The 26380-nt window shown below is 40.4% G+C and overlaps 2 protein-coding genes across 5 annotated transcripts; both read left to right on the top strand.

Moving 5' to 3' along the window:
• The first annotated feature begins 90 nt into the window (after nucleotides 1-90).
• On the top strand, nucleotides 91-13778 carry RSRC2 (arginine and serine rich coiled-coil 2). Of its 2 annotated transcripts, none has more exons than XM_041410173.1 (10): nucleotides 91-215; nucleotides 2401-2557; nucleotides 3099-3142; nucleotides 5777-5967; nucleotides 6879-7022; nucleotides 10391-10513; nucleotides 10612-10691; nucleotides 11239-11471; nucleotides 12710-12799; nucleotides 13121-13778. In XM_041410173.1, the coding sequence occupies exons 1-10, from the start codon at nucleotides 210-212 to the stop codon at nucleotides 13298-13300; spliced, it is 1248 nt and encodes a 415-aa protein (XP_041266107.1). In that variant the 5' UTR covers nucleotides 91-209; the 3' UTR covers nucleotides 13301-13778. The 2 variants fall into 2 exon arrangements, with proteins under 2 accessions (XP_041266107.1, XP_041266108.1); XM_041410174.1 differs by lacking the exon at nucleotides 91-215 and adding an exon at nucleotides 4055-4132 and having other exon boundaries at nucleotides 2460-2557; nucleotides 5755-5967.
• Nucleotides 13779-14236: 458 nt separating this feature from the next.
• On the top strand, nucleotides 14237-25540 carry ZCCHC8 (zinc finger CCHC-type containing 8). Of its 3 annotated transcripts, none has more exons than XM_041410234.1 (14): nucleotides 14237-14421; nucleotides 15194-15236; nucleotides 15842-15916; nucleotides 16408-16513; nucleotides 17154-17231; nucleotides 17550-17653; nucleotides 18932-18997; nucleotides 19985-20045; nucleotides 20159-20301; nucleotides 20981-21123; nucleotides 21844-21959; nucleotides 22663-22746; nucleotides 23215-23329; nucleotides 24051-25540. In XM_041410234.1, exons 1-14 carry the CDS (start codon nucleotides 14259-14261, stop codon nucleotides 24851-24853), a joined length of 2100 nt encoding a protein of 699 aa, XP_041266168.1. In that variant the 5' UTR covers nucleotides 14237-14258; the 3' UTR covers nucleotides 24854-25540. The 3 variants fall into 3 exon arrangements, with proteins under 3 accessions (XP_041266168.1, XP_041266167.1, XP_041266169.1); XM_041410233.1 differs by having other exon boundaries at nucleotides 19982-20045; XM_041410235.1 differs by lacking the exons at nucleotides 14237-14421; nucleotides 15194-15236; nucleotides 15842-15916; ... (1 more) ...; nucleotides 17550-17653; nucleotides 18932-18997 and having other exon boundaries at nucleotides 17179-17231.
• The last annotated feature ends 840 nt before the right edge of the window (nucleotides 25541-26380 follow it).

The raw sequence follows: 26380 nt of genomic DNA, 5'->3' as shown, positions 1-26380 counted from the left end.
GTCCCGCTGGCGGCCAAACTTCCGCGAATGCGAAGGCGCCTCCCCGTCCCATAACGCACCGCGCTCCCCCGCGCTCCCCCCAGCGCCACATCCGGGCACCCGCAGTGGGGACGGCCGGGTGGGGCCGCGCGATCGCTCTGGCCGCGCAGCCGAGGGAGGTCGGGCCCTGCGAGGACGTTGCTGAGGGGCGGCGGCCCGGGCGCTCGGTCATGGCGGTGAGCGGCGGTCGCTGCCGGATTTTGGGGCGAGGGTGGCGGGGAAGGGGCTGTGGGGGGCAGAGCCGGGGAGGGCCCGGTCGGGAGCCGTGTGCGCGGAGGCACAAAATGGCGCCCGCCGCGCCTTCGGCTGCGGCGCCATGATGGGCTCGGGGAGGGGCGGCCGCGCTGCGCCCACCGCTTCAATCCCCGTCTCCAGAAGTTTCTGTTTCGTTCCTCAGGGCTTGGGGAAAGGAGAAGACTCCCTGGGACTGAGCCCTGGTAGATCCATGGCTTTGGGGAGAAGTGCTGTGGTCGTGCTGGCGTTTCTCGTGGGGACTGTGGGGCGAAGCTTCCCTGTGAGGGGAGCGATCTGGTGTCTGTGCCGTGCTAAATTTTCCTTTCTCTCCTTTTCTTCGCCCTTTTTCTTTGTGTTTGGTCACAGGCTTCTTTGTATTCAATTAATTCGCTCCCGTCCTGCTTTTTATGGTTAATATCGATGGGAAACGCCTCTGCTGTAGTTACCACAGCCCTTCATGTTCAAGCAGGGTCTAAGCGTGGTTTTCTTTTCTCTGAAAAAATTTTGTGATCTGGTAGTGTACAAAGATATTTCGTCTCTAATTGTTTCGAAGACTCAGTAAGAGTTATCAGAGAGTTAACCTGATGTGGTCAATTTTTTCAAAAGTTCTTAAATAGTTTTGAGTGCAAAAAAAAATCCCCCAAACTAACAAACAAACAGGGCTGGAAAGTGATAAAACTTTTTAAAGCTGACTTTAAGAGTTTTGCGATGTCTAATCTGTTAGTTAAAGTTCTTGTCTTGAAAGTTTGATCAGTGGTGAAACAGAGCCAGGAGGACTTTAAACTTCTGGAGAAAATTAATTCTTATATAATGATTTTGGGGTTTTTTTGTTATATAACTTACGCTGTTAAGAGTAAGGTACATTTTTCTCTAAAAGGACTTTAATTATGTACTTTGGTTTTGCACTTAAAGATGCTTCTATTATATTTAGAGGTTCCTGTGAAGTGTAGGTGAGAGCCTTGTTCAAGGTAACACTGAGCCAGGTGCCAGTCTGAGAACTGGGAATAATCTCAGTGAATTCTGTCAGGTTTTTAATTGCTGGGTTTTTTTCTGTAGCACAGAGATTTCCCTCAGGTGCAGAGCACAAGGGCACTAACGAGCAGCACTGGGTAAATAATGAGATTGGTAGCCTTGGAAATTGTGGCAGTGGGCTCAGTTTCACTTGGATAGTGTGTTTTAAATCCTGCCCGATTTACACTCCTAGCTGATATTCTCATTCTTCTCAAATGACTTCACAATATAAACAGTAGTAGCTGAAACATAAATCCAAATATTTACCTGTAGGGTGTCATGAAGAAAGTGTGCTATTAGCACACAGTGTATTAATGGCAATTTATAATACCTGTTGAGGTTTAAGACAAAGTAGCTGCTTTATTTTCAAAGCAGTGGATGTAGATGAGCATTTGAGAGGTTTTCCTGTTTTGTTCACACATTGAGTCACAGAATATTTTGATTTTACAAAACCAGGTTTTTTATTTAATCCTCCCTAGATCGGTGTTTAGAAGGAGTGGAGGGAACATCTTGGTTTTCATTATCTGATAAAAATGTGATCTTGGAACAGCTGTAAGTGACCTGTGCGTGGTCTCCTACAAATAAATCTTTTTGCAGAGATACTGATGAGGTGTTTCCTCATTCCAGAGTGAGCTGTCTAACCCTAATGCACCTTCCTGCATTTTCCTTCAGAGTTCATTCCGTGCTTCAGAACTCTCTGGGGATTTTGTGCCCAAACTGGTCACTCGGATCTGTTGGGACCTTAAGTAATCCTGGGCATGGAAATGCTAAAAAGTGACTGACCTACAAACACCATTTAGAGAAAACTCTGCCTCAGAATTTAGTGTTACTGATACTCTCAGAAGTACATGGAAAAAGTAAAGTACAGTTTAATGTAGTGAGAGAGCAAAATGTGAACTTTATGTCAGTTCTCTTTATTAAAATCTAGAAAAATCAATCTGGATGCAGTTAAACAGTTCACTGCAGGTCTATAAAGCTCTTGCCTAAGCATGGGGTGACCACAGCTTTGTCTTTACCAAAAAAAAATTTAGATATATCTTCAGAGGAAGCATGAGGTAAATTGGTTTTTTCTTGGTTTTCAGTCCTAAGCTTCTGTTTCTTACAAATTCTCTGTAGGGTAGTGATACAGAACGAGATGGAGTAGTCCCAGAAAAATCCTCTCCAGAAAGAGAGAAGAAAAAGGAACAATCAGACGCCTCCAGTTCTCCCAGAACATCAAAGCATCATTACTCGAGATCACGCTCACGGTCAAGGGAGAGAAGACGGAAGTCAGGTACGGACTGGATGGGAGCAAATTGCTTGTGCAGCTGAATTCCCTCAGGAGCAATTTTGGGGAAAATAGGCAGACTTAGCCCTAGTAACTTGTTAGAATTGGGGAAAAAATGGATCTGCTAACTTTTGGGGTGTATCCTGAATGTTGAAACTGTTGAGGGAAAAGGTCTTATCGGTGTTGAGGGGAACATCACACAGTCAGACCGCACCAAACAGAAAACTGTCCCATTTTGTTTCACTTTGTTAGACAAGCATTGACTGTGGGATACTTTTGCATAGTTGTAACAAGAACAAGGTTACCTGGCAGAAGAACATGATTGGGGTATGATGTGGGTTAGTTTTTCACTGTCATAGCTTAAATGAGTGCAAAGCACTGGAACTAACAGCCAGAGTTTGCTTTCTGCAGTAGATACTCAAATAGTGCTGTTTGTTTTTTAAATCTTGACTTTAAAGGATGGAATAATTGAAAGGAGCTAGAAAGATTATAGGCAGGTGATCTCCTCTTTATCTTGGTAAATGACAGTAAATGTTTCCTCCTCCAGACACTGAAGGAAGAAAACACAGAAGCCGGAGCAGAAGCAAAGAGGTAATTAACACTTTGTAGCGTTTAGGTAATTGTACATCTTAAAAAGTATCTTGTAGTAATGCACATATGTGTAAACTTATATAAATGACTTTATGGTAAGTACAAGAAATTGAGAACTTTAAGCTTAAAAATGGATATGGAGAGCCTTTCATAGTGAAGCATGATTGCAGCCATCATGTTGACAAGGTAATAGTTTTATAGAAAATGCTTTCAGAAACTAGTAACTTAATTTCTTTCTTTTTTTTTTTCTTTTTTTTTTTAACTTTTGTGGAAACATCCAAAAGAGAGAGTTCATGTGGAGAAGTAGAATGGTATTCTTGAACACTTTTACAGAGCTTCCATTATCCAAAAGCCTTGGGTGGCCTTGTTCCTGGTCAGTGGTCAGGACTTTGAATAATACATACCTGTCTACTTAGGTGTATTAAAAGTAATTTGCCATCGCACTGAGCTCTGTTTATTGCATCCTTTAATTGTAAAGGCTGTCATAGCTTGACAAACAAGCTGAGTCAGCTGGAAATGTGACAGTAGCAGCAAAAATTTCAGAGGGCTGTCTCTTAAAATAAATGAATTAGTGAGTGTGTGAATATATAGGGGAGTGAGAAGAGACAGCATCAATAATGCCTTAAAAATAACTGGCTCACACACCAGAGAAGAGCTGAAACAAGCAAAGCAGGAGCATCGAAATAGTCATAAAGAAGCTTAAGCCATGTGGGGCAATAGGCTGGAACACATAAGGCACTTTATAACCTCAAACCCGGGTCAGGAACTTCTCCTTCTCCCATTCCAATGGAAGCTCTGTTAAAAAAAAAAAAAAAAAAAAGGAGGAAAGAAAAATCTAGGCGAGTTTTTGTGAAATTGAATAATATATTGTTTAGCTCACATGATAACATTTCTATAATAAATCATACTCAGCGTGCTAATGCGCGAAGAGACTGAACTGAAGACGCTGCAGACTCAGATAGCAAAATTATAAGCCTACTTCATGATAAGGTAACTATTAGTCATTCAAACTCATATTTCCCTTAAAAATATCTTAAATCCGTTATGGGATATAATGGTGGTTTTATTACTAAGTGTGTGTCTGGAAAATGTGATTAAAAAAACTCTAAGACTCTCTTTAATTATTAAAAAATGTGTTTAAGAATCCTGTCCAGTGCTTTGCCAGGCTGTTGGATCTAATCTTACACAATTTATTTAGCAGCTTTTAAGTTTTGCAGAGTGAACAGATGAGAAATGATCTCCCACAGTAGATGTACTATTGTCATTCATTTGCAAGATTAAGCTCTGGGTAGACTAAATGCTGAATATCAGTAATTCTTAGTATGTATGTGAGAACAACTACTTATATAAATACATACTTAAAATTAGTGTACAGGTAACCTCAAATGTAAGAACTGATTATTAAAGGAGCTAAGAGTAAAATACTGTGAAAGCATGAAAATTATGTAATATTTTTGCTTACTTGAAGAACAATAATCAAATGTATTTAGAAATGGATACATATTAATAAAGAATTAGGCTTGGGCAAATGGGTATAAACTAATTATGGCATCTTTTCCAGACTTATTTGAGAGAGTGTTCTGATGGAAGAAAAGATTTTATGAATAGTTAGCATATTTAGATAAGCAAGAAAACCAAACAAGCAACTTCTGAATAATTGGGATTTTTCTAAAATGAATGTATCATGCTTAGTTTGTGACTTGAGCAAAACAGTTTTTAAACATAAGACTTAAGTGGGCTATGCTTTTGTGCCAGAAAGGTTCCAAAACAAACTGGATATATTAAGAAAGGGTGTTGATGTCACGACTTAGTCTCTAAGGAAAGTACTGGCAAAAATCAGACCTGACCTTGCTAAATATTTTTGGCATTGCAGCTATAAAAAGGAATCTTTTTTTTTTTTTTTTTTTTTTTTTTTTTTTTTTTTTTTTTTAAGAGGCACTGCAGGAAGGAATTGCGGTATAGTGGAGCAGCATATCTGTAATTTAAAACTACTGTGGGAAGTCTGAGTGATGCATGTTCATTTGAAATACTAAAAATGGGGTGGCAGCCATGTAAATTATCACCTTGCTTTGTGAAAACTGTTGGAAGTTACTGAAGAGAGTTTTGCTCTAGAAAATAATTACCTAATGATGACCAGAAGATTTTTTTGGTTCTAAAAGCAAAATAGTTTGTCTGGAACTATGTGTGGATTTTAGTAACTTTCTACATGGAAGGCTCAGGAAAATATTAAATAATCACTGCAACTGTGTTTATATATATGCATATTCATAAATTGTCAGGTTCTTTAAGATAAGTACCTAAGTGCTTGGAATGGAGACAGTAACTGAAAATGACAGGTTTTTTTGTTACAATGCTGTGAGTCTTACATGGAAGCACTGTAAAGATACCTGGATGGATACCTTAAAAATCCTTACTAGACAGTGGGAGGAGGGAAAAAGGGGGAAAAATGATAGTGTGCATTTACAATTTTGGGTAGTTGTTGGCATTAGGTAAAGCAGCCGTGGCTCATGATTGAGTCACACTCCTAAGGTTACTAATGTTGCATCACAACTTAGCATTTTTATCTTCTGATACCCATACTAACTCTCTTTGTTGCACTATTTTCCTGAAAGAACCAACTTCTTCTTAAAACAGGCAAGAAGACATGAATCCAAAGAGAAGTCCTCCAAGAAGCACAAATCTGAAGATCACAATGACAAAGAGCATTCTTCTGACAAGGGAAGAGATAGCCTAAATTCATCTGAAAATGGTGAGGAGAGGCATAAACGCAAAGACAGAAAGTCATCCAGAGGGAGGAGTCATTCCAGATCCAGGTCTCGGGAAAGGTAAGCTGTTGCATGTGATTGCTGTGTGAGTGCATTTCCAAAAGCCACGTTTGGAATTATTGTAGAGTTCCATTCCTGACCTAGTGTAAAGCATCAGTTCATGTTGCATGTTTCAGTTTTCACTGGGTAATGCATTTGTAGATAACTGTTTTGAAGATTACTTCAAAATAAAAGTACAAAATTGCACTAAGACTTTATATAGGGATGTGTCTCACATTTATAATTGGTATAGAAAATACGAAACAGATTATTAAATGTACTTTATTGTCAGTGACAGGAAAGCAAATACACCTTACAGTGACATCCTCCAGAGGGAGTGCTGGCCAATCCTCCTTGCCTGGTAGCCCACTCAGCATGTTCTGAGGGTAGGAAAATTGCCTGGGCCAAGCAGGCTGCTGCCAGCAGAACTTCTCCCTGGGTAGCTGAGGGATGTGCAGCAGACAGGGTAGTGAGGAACAGGCTGTGGCTAATAGGCTGAGGGACTGGAGGTGGCTCACAGGCTGAAAGTTGGGCACTGACCTCTTCCCAAAGGTCTCAGAATACCATGCAGAGGAGTAGGGTGGTGTTGCCTTGGATTTAAGACTCCTGCATCAGATTAGTTAGGCTTTGTATTGATTTTGAGGTGTATACTTTAATGAACAACTAAAAATAGCAGTGTTGACGAGTATGGTTATTCACAGAACTCTGCAGCTCATTTGTAGCTGGTGGTGGGCTTTGGTTCCTTTCCCATTTCATCCATTCCACCTACAGCTTAACCTGTTCTAGGCATGAGCATTTCCATGTGTAGTTTGCAGTCTCCCCACTGTGCCTGATGCATTTTGCCCTGTGGTGGTGAACCCATGTGTGAGTCCTTAAGTGCAAACTGCACTGAGCACGAGAACACGTGTAAGAATTCGGGGCGTGTGTTTCAGACGTCATCGTAGTAGAAGTCGTGATAGGAAAAAATCCCGATCCCGCAGCAGAGAGAGAAAGCGACGCATCAGATCTCGCTCTAGATCAAGATCTAGACACAGACACAGAAGCAGAAGTAAAAGCAGATCTAGGAGCAGAAGCAGGTAAGTGTTACCTTCCCTATACGTGGTGATGTTTGGTTGGACGTTCTGTGGTGGGCTGATGGGATGGGTTTACCAGTTCATGTCTGTTCAGTGCAGTTAAATGTCTTTGGCTTTTTCTCACCAGCGCTTAGAGCGGGTTCAGGATTGGGTGATTTGCTTGGTCTTACAGAAACGTTTGTCCCAGACAGCTGAAGTGTCTCAGGCTCTTGGCTTTTCATAGTGTAACTTCTTGTTTGCAATAGTATTTAAGTGGGAAGAAGTGTAGAATGAGTTACAGGTGACCTGTGCTTGATACAATAGTTGGCATACTGCTGTATTTATCCGTTCAGTTTGTGTACATATGCTACAAGGGAAGTTTAACTGGGAATCATTGGCTCTCAGAGCAGATACATAGATCATTCTGATCAGCTCCACAAAGTCAACTTAATTTTTCTGTGAAGTTGCAGTTGGTGTGGTGTTAAGATAAATTTTGGTTCAGATGGATTATTTCTGGTATGAATGTACTCTTCAGTGTTAGTGATTACCAGCTCCTCTTTGTCAAGTGCAGCTTGAGAATATTTATCACATTAATTTTTCTCCCCGAGTGCTTTGATTTCTTCCTTAAATTCTAGAAGCACTTGATCTGGACACATACTGGCTTGGTCTGGGTCTGTTTGACAGAGCTGAGTTTCCATACCTCACCTGGGATATGCTGGAGCTGCCATTTTCATCACTGTATAAAAGTTAATTTTTTCAATAGTGATAATGCATTCAGTATTTTGGTGTAGAGTCTCTGTATCACCTTTGCATTCTTAATGCCCTGTAGGATTTTTTCAGTGGTGAAGCTGAAATGCAACTTAATGACTGCTACAGATGTTTTGTTGAAAGTAGTTTGAATGAAAATCAGTGTCCCTGCAGAGCTGCTAGAAAGTGTTGACTGTTCCAGTTCTCTTGATAGTGTTTTCACCAGAATATTTTTAATTGTTCTATGACTGGTTATGACTACTCAGCATTACAGTGGAACATTGGAGTCTTAACCATCACACTCGTGTAATGCTACAGCATCCCTTGTGAAAGTGTTCAGAAGACTTACCTTTCTGGAGAAGTAGTTGAATTGCCTGTTTTGTGTCATGTTTTTGACATGCACTTTCTACCAAACATTGAGCTGGGGTGAGTAGAGCTGGGTCTGCAGTTGGTACAGTTACTTGTATTTAATGGATGGTATTTAAGCTACATTCAATATGTTGTGCAAGGCTTCAGCTCCCCTTTTTTTCCAGTTATTGTAGATAATGTGCTCTGTTTAAAAGTCACTTTGAACATTGTGTGTAATGGGCCCATGAAAACTTCATGTCCCAGAATAGATTTTGGCTTCTGCAGTGGAATTCAAATTACCTGAAACAGAACATGAAATGTGGGAAGAAAAAAGTAAGGGATAGTCACAGCTTAGGAATTTCTCCAGCTGGAAACAGGCCTTGTGGGATGCTGCTGGACATACTGCAAGAATCCTTTTGTTTTAAGTTCTGTTCTGTGTCTCACAAATCCTAGAGAATGGAAGTAAATGAGGCATTAGTGTTTATCTGGAGCTAGAGCACTTCATCAAGTTCACAGGACTCAGACAAAGCCTAGAAAAGAAGGTGACTTATGGGGCAGTCCTCAAGGCCAACTCTGCACAAGCCAGAAAAATGTGATGTGGAAGTCTGCCTGTTAAAACTTACCTATGAAGGGAATTCCCTCATTCCTTACATGCAGTTTTTGTTGTGTTACAGTGAGCAGGTTGTGACAGAAGCATTTGTAAAAGCAGAGCTTGAACTTCTCTTGATGGTTCTTCGCATAATCTCAAACTCAGATTTTCAGGGGATTTGTTCTCATGGGCATTTAAAGCAATCTTTTGGTTTGTGAGTGCATAAAACCTCCTGGCAATTCTTTAGTGGTCTGGCTCTGATTAAGTGCTAGTGGAAAACATGACAGCAGCTGCTTGTTTCAAATGGAAATACTTCAATACAAAAGCTCAAATATTTATTTCCTTGATGTTTACCAGTGCAATAAAGCATCACAGACCAAAGACAAGACCAAACAACAATAGTCAGCACGGGGAAAAATGAAGGTATCTTTGAAACAGGCATTACATCTTATCTCAGGAATGCAGATCTGTCACTTCCCAGTGCCTGAATCTGCATCTTGTCATCTTCTCTGAAAAGATAAGTCTTGCCTCCTTTGTATTCTACCAGATTTGTCATGTAAACAAGGATCTTTTTGTAACTTCAGTCTGCATTTCATGTTTATAGATGCTGCCCAGGTTGCAAACAGAAGAGAATATCTGAATGCCATGCAAAGTGGCTGTTGTCAAGTTAGCCATTATCCCCAGTTAGCTGTTGCCCCAAATGAGTGATAATAACATTTGAGTTAAAAAATTACAGAAACACCTCTGTGCATCTCAACTTACTGGTTATGGCAAATCTGAGAAAAGTGTGAGTGATATCTCCTGTGAATTAACCTTTGTTGAGCTCTTCCAGTGTCTGTGGCTTCTTTGTTTGAAACACCAGAGTCAGAGGCTTAAACTGGGATAAACCCTTATCTCTTGTACTGCAGATAGTGATGATCCTGGCACAGAGAACTGCTGCTAATAGCACTTTTTATGTGAGTTTTGGGTAGCTGTTGTTTAGATGGGATTAGGTACAGATGTCCTAGGAATGTCTCTTGCTTGGAAGGAGGTGGGGAGAAGATTAGTAGGAAGAAGAAGGAAGGTTAGTAGAAGGAGGAAGAGTTGAACTGAATGTTTTGGTATTTTGCTTAAAAATATGTTTTAACTGGGTTCTTTTCAGATGGTCAGGCTGCAGGTATGGAGCTGCTTCAGAGTTCTCTTCCCAGCAGAAACTCAAGACAAATCAGATGTTCAGCTTAATAGAGTCCCTCAAAGCTTTAGGGAAGAGGATACAGAGGGGAGAGTAATAGTAATTTCCTGAAGTACTATTCCACTTCTTAAATGGGGCCTCTTCAAAATGCTTCTTATTAGCATAATTACAGTGCTTTGAGGTCTCTTATGGTTTTAAAACATTCTTCTAGCTTGATTCATTCAAGTTCTCTTGCAATTTTTACCAGAAATTAGATAGTTTTTCCTTAGGATTTAGAATCTCTAGAGCAGATCTATTTGTTCTGTACACTGAGTATGGGAGGGTAAATGAATACCCAGAATTGCACATTCTGTTACAGCTGGAAATCTTCACTTTTAGCTCTGTTCTTACAAGGCGACTGTTGCAATATAAACTCTCTGAAAGCTTTTCTTGAGAGCTCCCAAATGAATCATAAAGCATAAATGATCAAATACTTTATGAAATATTCAGCTGCATGTGTACCTTCATTGTTTTAGCAACTGTTAAATTTGGTTACAGAGAACGAAAGAAGAGAATTGAAAAGCCCCGAAGGTTCAGCAGGAGCCACAGCCGGAGCCCGAGCCCGCCGCCTTTCCGGGGACGAAACACAGCTATGGATGCACAGGAAGCCTTAGCCAGAAGGTCAGAAACTGTGGTGATTTTAATGATATGTGACTTGAATAAGCTCCTGATGTTGATTTTGCATGGCTAAATATTTTTATTTTCACGTATCTCTCTAGGCTGGAAAGAGCAAAGAAATTGCAAGAACAGAGAGAGAAGGAAATGGTTGAAAAACAGAAGCAACAGGAAATGGCTGCAGGTAGTGCATGTGTATTAGAGGAATTCCTGAGCAGTAGTATGAGTGGAAGATAGATAGGTTTATGTTATGTTGCAGTCTTACCCAACAGATGGGCAGGTTGTCTTTATGGAATTGTTAATAAGAAAAACAACAAGAACTAGGAAATGTTTGAAAAAACCAAAACTAAAAATAAGAAACAAAACCCCAACAAAAATGATTGGGATTTCTTATTACTTGCTGAGTGTACAAGAAAAATGTTGTATGTTTGGCTGTTAAGTGATGTCATGATGGCCATTGGGTTGCTGTTTGCTCAGGGGTGTTTAGAACCACAAAGTGCATTAGTTTCACTTGTAGTTTCTGTTTTACTAAAACTCCTGGGGACATATTCCCTAGTTGAGAAATCACATGTATTTTATCATTCACTTGTTATCTGTGCACTTCCATTTCTATTGAAGGGAAGTGTTTGAGGGTGTTTTGTTTGGTTCTGGGGCAGGTTGGTGGCTGGGTTTTGTGTGTTTGTTGGGGTTTTTCCCAAAGTTCTTTCTGGCAAGTTCCCTTTGTTCCTCAGCGGCCGCAGCCACAGGAGGCTCCGTCATCAACGTCGCCGCTCTGCTGGCCTCGGGGACACAGGTGACCCCTCAGATTGCCATGGCAGCTCAGATGGCAGCACTCCAGGCCAAGGCCCTGGCAGAGACTGGCATAGCTGTGCCCAGCTATTACAACCCAGCAGCAGTGAACCCCATGAAATTTGCTGAGCAAGAGAAAAAGCGGAAGATGCTTTGGCAAGGCAAAAAGGAGGGGGTAATGTTGGCTTTTCTTACCTTCATCAACTTGTTTGGGGATATCCTGCACTCAGTTTAAGGATGCTGATCAGTGTTCTTCCAGCTTTCATATTTCTTAGCAAATTTTAATATCAGCCTGGAATAAAACTTCAGTAAAGCTAGGAGTTGGACTTGGGTGATCCTTGTGGTCAGTTCCAACTCAGAATATCCTGTGATTTAGGAGTGAAAGGACTAAGATAATTAGTGCTTCAGTGATAATGGTTGTGACACAAGACTCAAGGGAACCCTCAATGTCATAAAGCTTCAGAGGTATAATTGGATCTTAGTGTTATTTTTGTGAGTTTACCTAGAGCTTGCAACTAAACATCAAACCCAGATGGTCCCCCTTTACTGGGAAGGGCTGGCTGAGGTATAGAGTGTATAACCCCTCTTTTCTGGGACTGCAGAGATTTCTCATGTGATGCTTGTGTCCTCTCCAAATGCAAATTTCAAAGGCAAGTCTGTTGACCTTGCTGGTAACTTTTCAGGAGCAGAGTAAAGCAATATTAACCCTGACAAAACTCTTGAATGCAAATAATCCTTCAGGCTTTTGTGCTCTGTCAAATGCCTTTGCAATTAGTGAAGTAAGAAAGGCCCCTGTGGCAGTTGCTTTTTCAGAAAGTTGCTGGATTTCAGTAGAGCTTTTGCCTGCTGATACTGTGGAAAAAATGGCCACTTTAATATTTGTTTTTTTGTCTTTTGTTCCTGTGGTACAGAGGTTTTTGTTAGGCTGGTTTCCATCTTGCAGCAGTTACACAACAAGCTCCCTTACCTTTACAGGCTGTTCCCTAAGATGTGAAAAACAAACCAGTTTCCATGGCAATGGTGGGAGACAGAAGGGAGGGCAGGATAACCCTGAGGGCTCTCTGGGCAGTTCTTCCTGAATTGTGCTGTGTATCAATCAGTTGCAATAAAAAAATTCATTTTTCCATAATTTACTTCAAACCTGAATTCCAACCAAGCTTCCAGACCTTTGGAAATGCTGAAGGAAGGAACATACCTGAGTTTTGAACATTATGGTTAGGAAGGTTTCCCTCCCAAGGAGCTCCTGTGAGGATGCTGCAGGAGGAATGTCAGACTTGGAAACCTTTTACTTCCAGCTCTGGTTCAGAATGGGTTTGTCTCTAGCACTGCTCCTTTGCTTGCTGCTCTATTGTGCTATTAATGGAATCTTATGTAAAAAGGTGACACTTTCTTTTTTTTTTTTAATCTGAACAGGATAAATCACAGTCTGCAGAAATATGGGAAAAACTAAATTTTGGAAACAAGGACCAAAATGTTAAATTCAGAAAACTGATGGGCATTAAGGTAAAGAATTCTGAATATTTAATTAAGATTATTAATTGCAAGATAATGATTTCACTTTGTATTTTAGTGTATCTTACCCAGTAAAGATTTTAAGTTAACCTGATGCAGTTGAGAGCTTTTAAGCATTTTTTTTAAGCTCAAAAGCAGCATCTAAACTTGAATTTAATTCAAGAATCAACTGGGTGAAGGCCTGTGTGTTTCTTGAGAGAGATCTGTACTAGAATGTTGCAGCAGAAATAAATCCAAATACCTGAACTCTTACTCTTGTAAGAATTTGTGAACCTCACTTGCCCAGAGCTGATGTTTGTGTTGTGTTTCCAGAGCGAGGATGAAGCTGGTTGCAGCTCTGTGGATGAGGAGAGTTACAAAACCCTGAAGCAGCAGGAGGAGGTGTTCAGAAACCTGGATGCACAGTATGAAATGGCAAGATCACAGACTCACACACAAAGAGGAATGGGATTGGGGTTCACATCTTCCATGCGAGGAATGGATGCAGTTTGAAAAATGCAAAAAAACAAACAAAAAAGGCTGTTTTGAAGTTTGAGACTGTGGAAGGTTCTTGTTCACATGTTGGGTCCTTGTTCACCAAAAAGCTAGCATTCTAGCTTGCATGGGTGTTGCATTGACTTTAATTTATTGAAAAATACAATTTTTTTTGTAAATATCAGATTAGTGATACTGGTGTTAGTGTTGTAATCAGGTTATACCCACTTCCATTAAACTTGACAGAACTAGAGGAGGACAGTATTTTTTAGTTAAAGTTCTACTTTTCAAACCAAGCAGCAGATGGGAAGAACTCATACATGGATATTTCGTGTCCACTGTCTTGTGTACTTTTGTACTTTAACCTTGTACAGTTATTTTCAATTCTTGAAACATGAAAGAAACATTGTGTAGATGTTATTTAGCGGTCTGGGCCAATAGGCACATAATCCAGTGCAAAAAAACTGGTTAATAATAAAGACATTTTTTTCTCTAAGGTCATATAGTAATTTGTCCTTTGGGCCAAACTCCCATAAACCATTTAAGAGAAAGGAAAACTTAAGGACGTTTTGCTTTGGTTCTTTTGAAGTAGGATTTGCCTAAAATATTGCAGTGAGGGGCTTTGCTGCAGATACCCTATTTCAAATACTTTTGTCCTGCACGCTGCTGCTGCCTCATGTCTCTCCACCGCTCTCCCCTTCTCAGAAGAGGAAGAAAATCTCCAAAACCGGGAGCGGTGCCGCTTCTGGAGGCAGGAGCGCGTCCTCCATTGTGAGTACGACAAGCGCTGCGGCGGAGCTTGAGCGCCCCGCCGCCTACACCTCCCAGCGTGCATTGCGCCTCGCAGCGCCTCAACTTTGCGGTCCGCCGCCCCGATGCACGCTGGGAGTTGTAGTCCGCTGCGTGAGACGTCCCGCCCGCCCCGCTTTTCCCGCCGCCCTTTGCCCCCCGCCCCGCCCTTCCTGCGGCGGCCAAGATGGCGGCGGAGGTGGACTTCGGGGACCGCGAGCTCTTCGGGCAGCTGGAGGGCGAGCCCGGGCCGCCCTCGCCGCCCGCCCTGGAGGAGCCGGACCCGCTGCTGCAGCTCTATGAGCGGCTGCGCGACCGCGACGAGACCGTGCAGCGGCTGCGGGCGGAGAATATCCTGGCGGGAGAGGCAGGGCCCGCGCCGGGGCGGGGAAGGCGGGCGCGCCGCTGCTGCCGGTTCCCTTCCGGGCCAGCCGCTCCCGGCCCTCAGGGGGACTCCGGCTTCTCTCCGGGGGCTGTGGGAAGGAACCCTCGGTCTCCGCCGGGGCTCCAAGGGCGAGAGGGCTGAGCTGGGCGGTGAGGGGAGCTCCTGGTGCTCCCGGCTTCCTCAGAGCACGTTTTTCATAGAAACTTTTATCCCCAGAGCGGCCGGGCCCGCCTCGGGCCCCGGGGTGCGGGGGTGCTTCTCACTGAATCCCTGCCTTCTGCCTTCTAACTCAGCTACGGATAATCACAAATAGTTGAATTGCGATAGGTTTCCTAAAGGGTTTTTGGGTTTGCCGCTGCAGCAGAGTGGAATCTGAAATGTGTTATGATTCATTGCCCATTTACAAGTAGATATGGACTACCATTACCTTTCTTTTCATGATGATCACAGATATTTATAAAATAAAATATTATTAATCTGTTAATATAATCATTGCACGTAATGAATGGCACTATTTGGATTGTCACAGCTAGTCCTCTTTTCATTCTTTTCTTTTTTCCAATTTGTTGTGTTTCTCCAGCAACAGGTCGATTTTTAAATAATCCCTGTGCAGTGAAAGGGAAGGACTGAAACCCCTTTTGTTGTTCTGTGAAATTCTTGCTCGGTGTTTTCTTGCTTGCTTTGGGTCTGGGTTTGTGTCTTCCAAACAAAATCATAGTCCTTAACAATAAGTTAACATCAGGAACTTAAAAGGAAGCTGAGAATTCTGACTCGTCCTAGGTATGTTAATGCTGACTTGAAACACTGTGTGAGTTATATAGAAAGAAGATGTTTATATTGTATGTATAAATACAGTTTATGTAAGATAAAAGCTGTCTGTGGTAACAATCTGCCACATCTTGATTCCATGTCCCAATCCCTGTTCAGGTGTTGGGCTTCTAAAATGCCATTCCAGTTCCTGAAAAGTCTTTTGGAGTTGAATAGCAGGAACTCAGTTGGTGTTGCTGTAACTTTTATTTGTTTGTGTGTATATGTTTAATGAAACTCACTTGGTCTTCAGGGAAGAAGTTTTGATGTATAAGTTCAGCAGTGAGGAAAAATTACATTCAAATAGTTGAATGATTGTGTAAGCTTATTGAAATTATAATAGCAGAAAGAGAATTCTCTTCATGCAGAATTAAATATTTCTGTAGTTTGGGTGGGTGTTTTGTTCTCCTTCCACCTCACACCAACCTGCTTTGCTCAAGAGGATAATTTCTGTTTAAGTGGACTTAAAAATACAGATTTTTGTATTGACCAAACCCCTGTGGGGCCCAGCCTGAGGTGTGATGAAACTGGTGGGGAATATTTCCTGTACCCATTGTCTGTGTTCTGTGCTGTTCCAGTGGAATCTCCGTGGAAAACCCCAAAGTTGATGGACCTCTGTTGCAGATTTTATTTATGAACAATGTCATTACTAAGTAAGTATGCAAAAACAATCCTGACAGGAAATGGGGGCTCTTTTGTTTGTTTGGATCTAACAGTGCTGTGCCCAAATTGTGGATGTAGATTTTATCCAATAACATGAACTACTGAAGCTTGGAGGGGAGAAGGGATAATGGGCAGTGTGCCAGGAGTTCTGTTCCTGAGCAATATCTGCTTTTACCATGAAATGAAGGGAGACTTCCAGGATCTTGGAGTGAGTCTGAAGAGCACCTTGAATTTCAGGAATGTTGTGGGTAAAATAGAAGAAATTAATCTTTCCCTGCCTCTGGGCTGATTTTTTTGCCACACTCTTGTGCTCTTGAATATCAGATTGCATTTGTGTTGGTGGGGGTGAGACAGGGGCAATAAAGAATTGGATTTTCCCCTTTTCTGAGTTATTTAGTGAATGATAAGTGCTTAAGAAAAGAGATATCTGCCCTTTGTTTCAGCCTTGCTCATGTCTTCATGTCTCTCTACTTAATTTCAGGCGATATCATCAAGAAATTGAAGATTTTATTTGTAGTTTAGTTCAAAAATATGAAGAGCAGAAGAAAAGTGAACAAGAAAAATCACACTTGAATGCTAAGCCACAGGTACTTTAAAACTCAAGTTGTTACAGACTGCTGCTTCTCCATCTCTGTACTGAGAATATTGAAATATTTCACTGTTAAACAGTGACAAAAATCAAATTAAGTAGATGTCAAACAAATGTTTTACAACTGTTTGTTCCAAAAAATAGAGAGAAAGGGAAGATCCTTTCTTCCCATGAAAATGCTTCTTGAAAATTGTCCCTAGTGAAATTTCAGTGAAAAAAGTTAATAAGTTAGTTTAAATAATTAAGAAGAAATCTTCTTCTGATAGTGTTTGGCCCAACTCCAAGTATATGTAAGAAAGCAGATGAACAACAGAATCTGAAAATTTACCCTTTCACCTCCTAGTTTAAAATTTTGATTCTTGACTCAGCATTTACTTTGAGTGAAAGTGTGGAATGGCACATTTCTCTCTATCTTTCCCTCAGCTTTTTTGAGAGAATGAAAATGTAATTATGCAGTGTGTTTCTCATCAAGAAAGCCTTAGAAAGGAGCTGTGCCATGCTTTGGGCTGTGGGAACGTGGACATCTCCATCCTGCTGTTGGTGAAAGGGGAGAAGCTGAACCCCACATTCTGTGCCTTTTACATCACTCATTCAGGTTGATTTAAGCAAATTCTTTTTATTTTTGCTTTTCCTGTCAGCCCTCCAGTGTTGTTTTGGAAGAGGACTGTAAAGGAACCAGCTCAAGTTCTGCTAAAAAAGTGAAAGAAGCTTTTAGTGTAAGTTTTTGACTGTGCTCTTCCATGGTAGGTCTGACTCTTCACTCTCCACATTCAGTGTACACTGCCATTACAATAAGATCTCTTAACTGCTGTTAATACACTGATAAATTAAATTTAAATTCAGCATGTTTGGGCTACAGCAGTGCAAAAAAAAAATCTTATGTATACAGCTTTGGGCTTGTATTAATTATAAATTCTTACAGAATGGGGGAAAAAACCTGGAAGTATTTGAAGCAGTGTAAATTTATAGAAATGCTACCAATCTCACCTAAATACTGACACATTTCTGACAATTCTCTGACTTTTTTTCTACAGGTTGTAGGAAGTGTTCTGTATTTTACCAATTTTTGTCTCGATAAACTGGGACAGCCAATTTTAAATGAGAATCCACAGCTGACAGAAGGATGGGAAATACCTAAGTATCCTGTTTGCTAAAACACCTTTCTTTTTTCCATGTGTCAAATCCAAAGAATTCCAGTGGGTAAATTGAACTCAAATTCTCTTCAGTGGATTGTGTGTTTCTAGCAAAACCGTACCAGTCATTATAGATGGGGTGATTTAATGAGTCATTAATGGCTTTTTTTATTCAAAACAAATAAGTATTTTGATATAATTGACCTGCTGATTGCTAGCCTGAGAGTGAATGCCTTATCCCCATAAATACATCTTGTGACTTTTGGGCTTTCCCTGGCCAGTCCCTAATCAGGTTTGGAATGACAGCTCATTGCAGATTGAATAAGTATTCTCCCTCCATAAAATCCACTCTCTGGGAGAACAAAAGGGTTTGGGAAGCTCAAACAGGCTGTGAAATGCTTTTCCAAATGTGGGAGCTAGAGAGGAAGTCTTTTATTAATATTTAATTATGGTATGCTCTTAGTATGCATCCATTTTAAAGCTGGTTCTTTATTGCTTATTAAAGCCAATGTTTGAGAAGTGGAATTGAGGGAAATGCTGAAGAAGCTGGGAAATGTTGAAATGCTTTTTAATACTGATGTCCTCTATGACAAAAGAAATTGGACAAGGAATTTGTCAAGTAACATCATCCCCCTGGTTTCCAGTGTTGTTTCTGTTCTGGAAAGACCCAGGACAAGAAGCAGTTTCAGAGTTCATTTCTGCAATATCCAGTCCTTAAGCTTGTAATCAGGGTCATGTCAGTGTTAGAAAATTACTTGTATCTGAACCTAAATTGCAAATTTACAATCTCCCAGCCTCTGGGTGAAGGAAGTAGATGCCTAATGGGAATTTCTCTTTAAATGCTTCATTAATTGTGGCTGAAGTGATTCTGAGTGAAATGGTTCATCAGGCACTGGCTTCTAAATCACCAAAGTACTGCTCTCAGTGAACCTGTCATTTTGAAACTCTATCAAGATGTGGTTTAATAAAATTACTGTGAAACATTTCAGAATTATTATCTGGAAATTTCTGCCTGTAAACAAGAGGGTTGTAGTTTTAGCAAGTGCTGATAAAGTATTGGGTAGAAATTTGTAGGAGGAAACAGCATAAGCTCATCTTAGCAAATGCTTTGTAGTAGGTACCATTTTTTAGGTTGTACTCAGGACTTCATATCAAGGACCCATTTGTAACTTAATGCAGAGAAGTCAGTGTTCTGTTCAAAGCACTATTAAGTGTTCATTGGTATTTTAAACAAAATTGAAATTTTGCCTCATCCAGTAGCAGTTCCTTATTGAAATCTAAAGATATCAGCAAGTTTTCAGCCAGATTCTCTCCCTAGATGGACAAGAAATACAAGTAAAACCCAAAAGGTTTGTATTATTCTTAAATGTAAAGTTTTGAGCTGAAAAGTTCAGATGCACTCTGTGATTATTGCCCAGTTAATAAACCCTTGGAAATACTTGAGCAATATTTAAATTTAAATTAAATAAGTCAGAGCTGAGCGTTGCAGTCAGTGAATCTTATCTTTTTATTGAGTTTCTTTAGGAAGGGCCTAAAGTCTGTGAGTGAAAACTTCCTGAATTTTTATACTTAGTTCTTCTGTTTCTTGCCTTTTAGTGCTTGGTTTGTCATCTTTGCACTGGTGTTGTGTCATGGTTACTGTTCTCTACAACAACTCCTGTCTGACTTATTTGATAGATTTTTAAGACAGGTTGATCTGAGAGTTGATGGTGTCATTTTTATGGGAGGTCAGAAGTGAAGGAAATTCAGTTTCCAGCTGGAGTTACCTTGGACTTGTGCCACACTTTTTGTCTCCACTTCTGGTTCCCATCCTAGTTCAGTAAAAATGAATGTTCAGAAAATAAATCTTCCTCTAAAATCCTTGGTATTTTACCCAGTAATATGCAAATGTTTCTTGCCATGGTGTGAATTTACAAGGAAGATTTAAGTTGAAGCCAGCTGCAGTTCCATTCCAAGTTTTCAGGGCAGTTTCACAAAAGGAATTACTTGAAACTGTGGGCCAGGACTTTCCAAAGAAATGTTTGTGCTCTGCTGTTTGTTTCTACTGATTCCCAGTATTGTGGAAGGGATCAGATGATACCATTTCCTATTTCCCTCTGCCCTTTCCTCCTTTCCAGTGTTCTCCTTAGCACTGTGAAATCAGCAATATTCTCCATTTAAGGATTGATACAATTTTAAAAGAAGCAGAAGACAGCACATGACATCAGCTGTCCTTGCTTTTGGTTTTGTCTTTCTCAAGTCTAAACCTTAAAATCTGTCAAGAATGAAAATAATTAGGTCTAATTAACGTTGAAGAGTTGTTTTCAGGTTTAATTTGTTGTGCATTTTTCAAGCAGGCCCAAACCTCATTGTTTCAATTGTGGTTCTGAAGACCATCAAATGAAGGACTGCCCACAGGTAAAGTCACCAGTATTCCAAAGACTGCTGCTCTCCAAGCTTTGTGTTGGGTGAAGGAGTGCATAAATTGTGAGTTGTCCAACTCTAAACTTCCCAATTGTATTATCTTTAAGCCACGAAATGCAGCTCGTATAAATGAGAAGAGAAAGGAGTTTTTGGAAGCTTGTGGTGATTCGAGCAATCAGAATTTTCAGCAGCGTTACCATGCAGAAGAAGTAGAAGAGAGGTTTGGAAAATTTAAGCCAGGAGTAATTAGGTATCTCTTTTCTTTCCATTTGCTTTTCTGGAATACATCTTCTGCCTTTGGAGTGCCAGATTTTAATTGCCAGTTTTTTAAGTCCACCTGCTGCTCTTTCCTATTGTGTTAGAATTTGTTAACTAGAATTTCAATAAATTGCAGACATATCTTTCAAATGAAAACTGCTAGCTTGACAGTCCTACCCTTTCTCTAATGCAGGGTGATAAATATTTCTCTTTGACTTCTCAAATTGTATTATGTTCCTACTAAAAATGTATTCAAAAGTCTGCAGATTTTGAGCTTTGAGTGTCCCTTCCTCTCTGTTCAAAATGTTCAGAGAAATCAAAGTATTGTGTGGCAGTCTCCAAAAAAATCACCAGTAAATTCAGTGTCAAGGTCCACCCTTCCTGTTGATAGCTGCAGTCAAGGCCATGAGTCAGAAGCAGTAGGTCAAGTATGTTATTCTTGGTGTAGAATTAAATCTAATAAAGTGTTTAAGCATATCAGCAAGGCAAAAAGTTCTATTTAATATCAGATCTGATTTCATTTATGTCTCGGGTGGAAATGCAACACGCTTTGAGCTACAACTCAGCAATTTTACTTTGACAGCTGAGAACTCCACAAAATACTCCTTTTGTCACCAATTGAGGGATTTTTCTGGATGACATTTTGCTTTCTGTTTGTTTTCTTGGCTTAGTGGGGTCCTTCAGGATGCCCTTGGCGTGACAGACAAGAGCCTGCCCCCGTTCATTTACCGCATGCGGCAGCTGGGCTACCCCCCGGGCTGGCTCAAGGAGGCTGAGATGGAGCACTCAGGACTGGCTCTGTATGATGGCAAAGGTGAGCACTGTGGGGCTGGGATGCAGCTTTGATGAGGATGAGGCTGTGTGTTGGCTGCATCCTCCTCAGGAGATAATGAAGTGACTGGTTTGTAAACCTTCGTCGCCCTCGTGGAAGGGTGGGAATATTGCAAATCAAGTTGTTTTATTCATGTAAAAATACACCTTTTGTCAGCTGTGATGTAACAGCAAAACAAAACAAATTCCATAATGGTTGTGTTGCAAAGATGGGAAACTGTCAGTGGGATTTCACTGTTAGAACCTGGAGTTCTGAAATTGCAAGACTTGCAAATCTCTTCTTGTCCAATTTCTTCTCTCTTTTTCTCTTTATTTTTCATGGAAGAAGCCATAGTCCTCAATAAATTGCTCTTACACAGGAGCAAAACCACCAGCAAGCAAACAACGCATTTCTTGGAACCTAACTGAAGTAATTGACCAGCTTTTTGCTAATGCCATTTTTTTTGCTGCATCCAACAGTCCTGATGCCAGATTCTGAGGGTGGCAATGGTACATGAAGAGCAGTTGTGTAGGAATACCCAGTTAGGTTTCTGGGGAGGTTTCATCCATGTATCTGATGGATTTGGTCACTGTTCCTGCCTCTCTGGATTTCAAAACCTTCTATCAGTACTTTCATTCCAAACTCCTGTTCTTAAATCCTGTGGATTTTTTCAGTGGTGTTCTTAATTAACATCGATAATAATTAAATTAAATTCCATTATAGGTGAAGTTGAAGCAGAAGATGAGGGCTCTCCCCAGCCCAAACGTATCACTTATGATGTGTCCAAGTTGGTAAATTACCCAGGTTTTAATATATCCACTCCCAGTGGCATCCCAGATGTAAGTAGCTGTTCTCTGCCTTCTGAACAATGTGCTGAGTGACAGGAATTGCTTTTAGCCCAGAGTTAATGTTTTGTATCTGCATCTGATAATTCCCTTTTAAGAGTCTCTTTTAAGCCCTTGCTTTGGGGCTGGGGGTTGTAATTAATGTGACAGCTGATACTTGTCATGATTCTTGTGCTAGGGTCTGACAGTGCTTCTGTGGGCATTATTTCCATTATGAGACCAACAGGAGCCTGGAAGGATAGTTTGGTATTTTTTAAACACAAAGCTTCACACATGAATGGCTGATTTTTCCTTACATGTAAATTTTCTGAATGTTCTTGGAATATGAAAATCACTGTGGTGTTTCCATTATTATAATTTTTATCACAAAAAATTACATCAGACCAGTGCACAACTTCTGCAAAGCTCTGTAACAGCTGGAATTAAACAAGTCATAGCAGAAGAGCCACATAGTGGGTGCCCTTTTAAATACAGAGCACCAAAGAAATCTCCTGTGGGTGCTGCACTTTCATCTTCAAAAGCATTTTAACCTCCTATCAGTGAATTCCATCACTGCTCTGAATGCCTGAGCATTAAAAAGAAGCACTTGTGCATTTGCACCTTTACATTTGCCCATTTAATGTTTTTTCATTCGGTGTTATTAACCAATCATATGCAACATTATTTCTCTTTTCTCTTTTTTTTCTTTTTGCTGTAGGAGTGGCAGATGTTTGGTTCCATCCCCATGCAGCCATCTCAACAGAAGGATGTTTTTGCTCACTACCTTGCTAATTATCAGGAGGTGAATATATCTCCTTGTTTAAAAAAAAAAAAAACAATGTTGTCTTTTAGTTAGTATAGGTCATGATGATTTCTTGCTTTTATCTTCTTTCTGCACAAGGGGGCAGACTTTTTATTGACCTAGTGAGGGTGAAATGCTCATCTGGCTTATCTGTTTTAACAAAAAATTGCTTCATGTTTAAAATTAATTCTGTTATTTCACTTAATATAAGCAGATCCCAGTTGTGCAAAGATTTGCAAGCAGTTTGGAAAAAAATTGCTATGAATTTACACAGCCTGGAAGTTCCAGATTCCCCTTATAAATGAGAATCTTGGTTTCCATGGCATCCCTCAAATGTCAGTGTCTGTTTACACACAGAGTACCCAAATGATTGCAGTTACAAAATTGCTTTAATTCTTACAGCTGGAAATGTTACTTTGTACAGTATAATACTAATTATTTTTGGTTTTGTGAATAATTTCTCTGCAGCCAAGTCCAAAATCCAGCAGCAAAAGGGCTGCCCCTCAGTCAAAGTCTCGTCACTCCAAACGACCAAGAGAAGACACTTCAGAGGTAGCAGCAGCTGACATGGACCTGGACTCTGGTACAGTCACTCTGATTTTTTGTTTTTCCTAGTTTCAACTTTTGTTTTCCAAATAACTTGCTCTGAGTTGAAATGTGAGAGTTAAAAGGAGAAGCCAATGTGTTAGTATTTTGGTGGTAATTAAAGGCAGTGTTGACAGAACCAGCAGTGTCCTACTGCAGTGGCATTTGCTGTGATTGTCACTGTGGTAATTTTATATCTTCTAATACCAAGCAGGAGGTTTCAGGTGTGCTCAGAGCAATTGCAATGTTAGGTTAAAAATTCTGACCTCTTTACTCCAGCAGTATCCTAAAGAAACTTCTGTTAAGACCTCCAAATCCCTAAATATTTGGATGAAATAACATAAATTTGCAAGCTTACAGCTTCTTAAAAATGAGGCAAACTCTGAGGAGGATTCAGTGTTAAGTGTTAGAACTGCTGGAGAAACTTCTGGCTTTCCTTTTGAAATCTGCCATGAGGAGTCCCTCAGTGTGTCTCGGAGTGGAATGGGTTTGTTCTTAACTTCAAAAGTAATTTTTTTTTTCTTCAACGGCTGGCAGAGTTAAAATCTCAGAAAAGATAGCTTTGGTGGGTATGAAAAGCCTCACAAAGCCTGTTCTGTCTCAGCTGAAAACCAAGGATGAGAAAACATAAATCTGGTAGTTAATCAGAACACTGGCACTTTGAATCTTGTCCTGGTCAGATTTCAGGTTCTAAAAGGTGTCTTTTAATCTCTTTGTAGATCTGGAAGGAGCACAGAGATCTCAAACTCCCAACAGTTTTCAATTCCAACCTCCTTTGCCACCTGGATCTCCATCCATGTCCACTCCTCCACCTGTGCCCCGAGGAACACCCCCACTCACACCCCCTCAGCCTTCCACACCCACCCACTCTCCCCTCCCTAGGACTACCCCACCACCAAACTCTGCCAGTGACAGTCCTCAGCCCAAAATAGTGGACTCAGTGATGGATGAGGACGCACTGACCCTGGAGGAGCTGGAGGAGCAGCAGAGGTTAATCTGGGCAGCGCTGGAGCAGGCAGAGAGCACAAACAGTGACTCTGATATTCCCGTTGACACACCTTTAACTGGGAATTCCCTGACATCATCACCAGCCAGGAATGAAGCAGATCTCGTTGCAGAAGTCAGGTCACCTGAGAAAGTGATCTCAGTGGAAACAGAGTTTTCTGACGTCAGTGAGCAGATCCCAGAAAATGAACGTTCTCTAACCAGTCCAAATCTAGAGGAGAGTTTGCTTGACTTAAAGGAAAATCCTGATAATGCAGTTTCTGAAGGCCTGCTGGATGACACCCTGCCTGCTGCCAACCCTGAGGTTAATGAGGAGGAAAACACAGGTGGTAATAAAGTGCCCACAAGCACTGGATCATCTGTGAAAAAATCTGGACTTGTTCCTGACATGAGCAAGTTTGCTGCAGGCATCACACCATTTGAGTTTGAAAATATGGCAGAATCAACTGGGGTTTATCTACGGATAAGAAGCCTGTTAAAAAATTCCCCAAGGAACCAGCAAAAGAAAAAGACTTAAATCTTAACTGGTCTTTTGTTTTCTTATATCCAAATCCCTTCTGTTTCCCCACCAGTTTTACAAATTCAGATAATCTCCCTCACCTTATGGAAAAGAGAAAATCTTGACAAATGCAGATCTGCCCTATTCTTCCTTGGTATTGAAGTCAGTGCAGGTTTCCATCTTGACCAGGACCACCAGTGCAGCCAGAAGATGTAGAATTTTCCCAAATTGCAAGCTTCCACTGAGGAATAACAGGACTGATGATTTGTTAAGACCATTTTATTTGCCAATACTCGAGACTCTAAAATGCAGAGTTTGTGGTTTGGTGTTCATTATTTTGGCTAAGTTTTATATTGTCCTTGAGTTTCAGGTGGATTGGTGATTTTTTTAATATCTGTCCTTTGTACAATAATCTATACTTTATACATTTTGCTAATTATCCTGTAGATAAGTTTAATATATTCTGAATGTTTTTAAAAAGGTCTGATGTTAAGATTTCCCACATCAAAGTCCTGACAATTGGAAGAAAATAATTGGGGATTACAGTGCTATTTTCACCATTTCAAGTATTTTTATAAATTATTTATGTGGGTCTGTTTTAATTGCCACTGTATCTTTTGTAGCATCGTCCTTCATGTAAACTTGCTGTACAGACATGTTCGTGGTTGTCTACAGAGGTTTAATAAATGAGCTTTTAGCTAAAGAGCTTTTAATTGGAGTCCTGAAGCAGCAAAATGCTGGTTTTTGAAAATCAGCTGCTGAAGAAAATTGGGAAAACAAGCTGAGCAAAATGTGAATGAGTACAGTGAAATATTTTAGGAAGGGGCGCAACTGTCAGCTTCAGGTTTTCTTAATCAAGAAACTGTTAAAATTCTCTTAGCTACTTAAACAGAACCTTTCCATACCATTCAGTTTTCATAATCTGAAGAGCTGCCCGCTTCTGAATGCTTAGAAATGTTAGAATCGTGCTGATTAATTGTTCTAACACTTTTTTCTTCCTTCTTGTCTCGGGAGGGAGCTGTGGCTGCAGCGACTGCACCTTGTTCAGTTGCCAAGAGAGGGAGCACTAGATTGATGTAAGCATTTGTCCTTCCAGAAATGCAGGAAGAGTCTCCCCAGCCACGTGTAAAGCAGAGTAAACCAAAGCGTTTTCAAGTATCTAACAAAAAAAATTGTGAAAGGGAATGTCTGTAAGATAATGTTAGAGAGTGAACTTAATTATTTCATTTGCAGTTAGTGCATGTTGCCCAAAGATCTTTAACATGCATGATACTGGTACACTCTCATTTGAATCTCAATGAGAACCCCAGGCTTTTTGCAGTTAAAGCCTTTATTTATTTACCTTTTTTTCTCCCTAAACTTTACAGGAAGGCAAAACCAAAGCACCTTTATGTGTGAATTCTGAGAGGCTGAAAAATCTTTTTGCAGCATTTACGAGTTGAGTTTATTTGGTTGCACTTGGAAAGCAAGTCAAGGTAAATGTTCATCCTATGTTCTAAAATGAATGGCTTTTTTCTTCCTAGTTTATAGGGGAAATAATATTTT

Source organism: Onychostruthus taczanowskii, unplaced genomic scaffold, assembly GCF_017590055.1.
Source record: "Onychostruthus taczanowskii isolate IOZ18803 unplaced genomic scaffold, ASM1759005v1 scaffold32, whole genome shotgun sequence".
NCBI lineage: Eukaryota > Metazoa > Chordata > Aves > Passeriformes > Passeridae > Onychostruthus > Onychostruthus taczanowskii.
Note: the sequence above shows the minus strand (reverse complement) of the source record. Positions and strands in the feature narration are given on the sequence as shown.

Excerpts from the sequence above, each read along its gene's own strand:
- RSRC2 (XM_041410173.1), top strand. Across the intron at positions 3,143-5,776 it reads GCCGGAGCAGAAGCAAAGAG|GCAAGAAGACATGAATCCAA; the intron begins GTAATTAACACT and ends TTCTTAAAACAG. Across the intron at positions 10,692-11,238 it reads GCAACAGGAAATGGCTGCAG|CGGCCGCAGCCACAGGAGGC; the intron begins GTAGTGCATGTG and ends TTTGTTCCTCAG.
- ZCCHC8 (XM_041410233.1), top strand. The coding sequence starts at position 14,259 with ATGGCGGCGGAGGTGGACTTCGGGGACCGCGAGCTCTTCGGGCAGCTG. Across the intron at positions 17,232-17,549 it reads AAGTGAAAGAAGCTTTTAGT|GTTGTAGGAAGTGTTCTGTA; the intron begins GTAAGTTTTTGA and ends TTTTTTCTACAG. Across the intron at positions 17,654-18,931 it reads GAAGGATGGGAAATACCTAA|ATATCAGCAAGTTTTCAGCC; the intron begins GTATCCTGTTTG and ends TGAAATCTAAAG.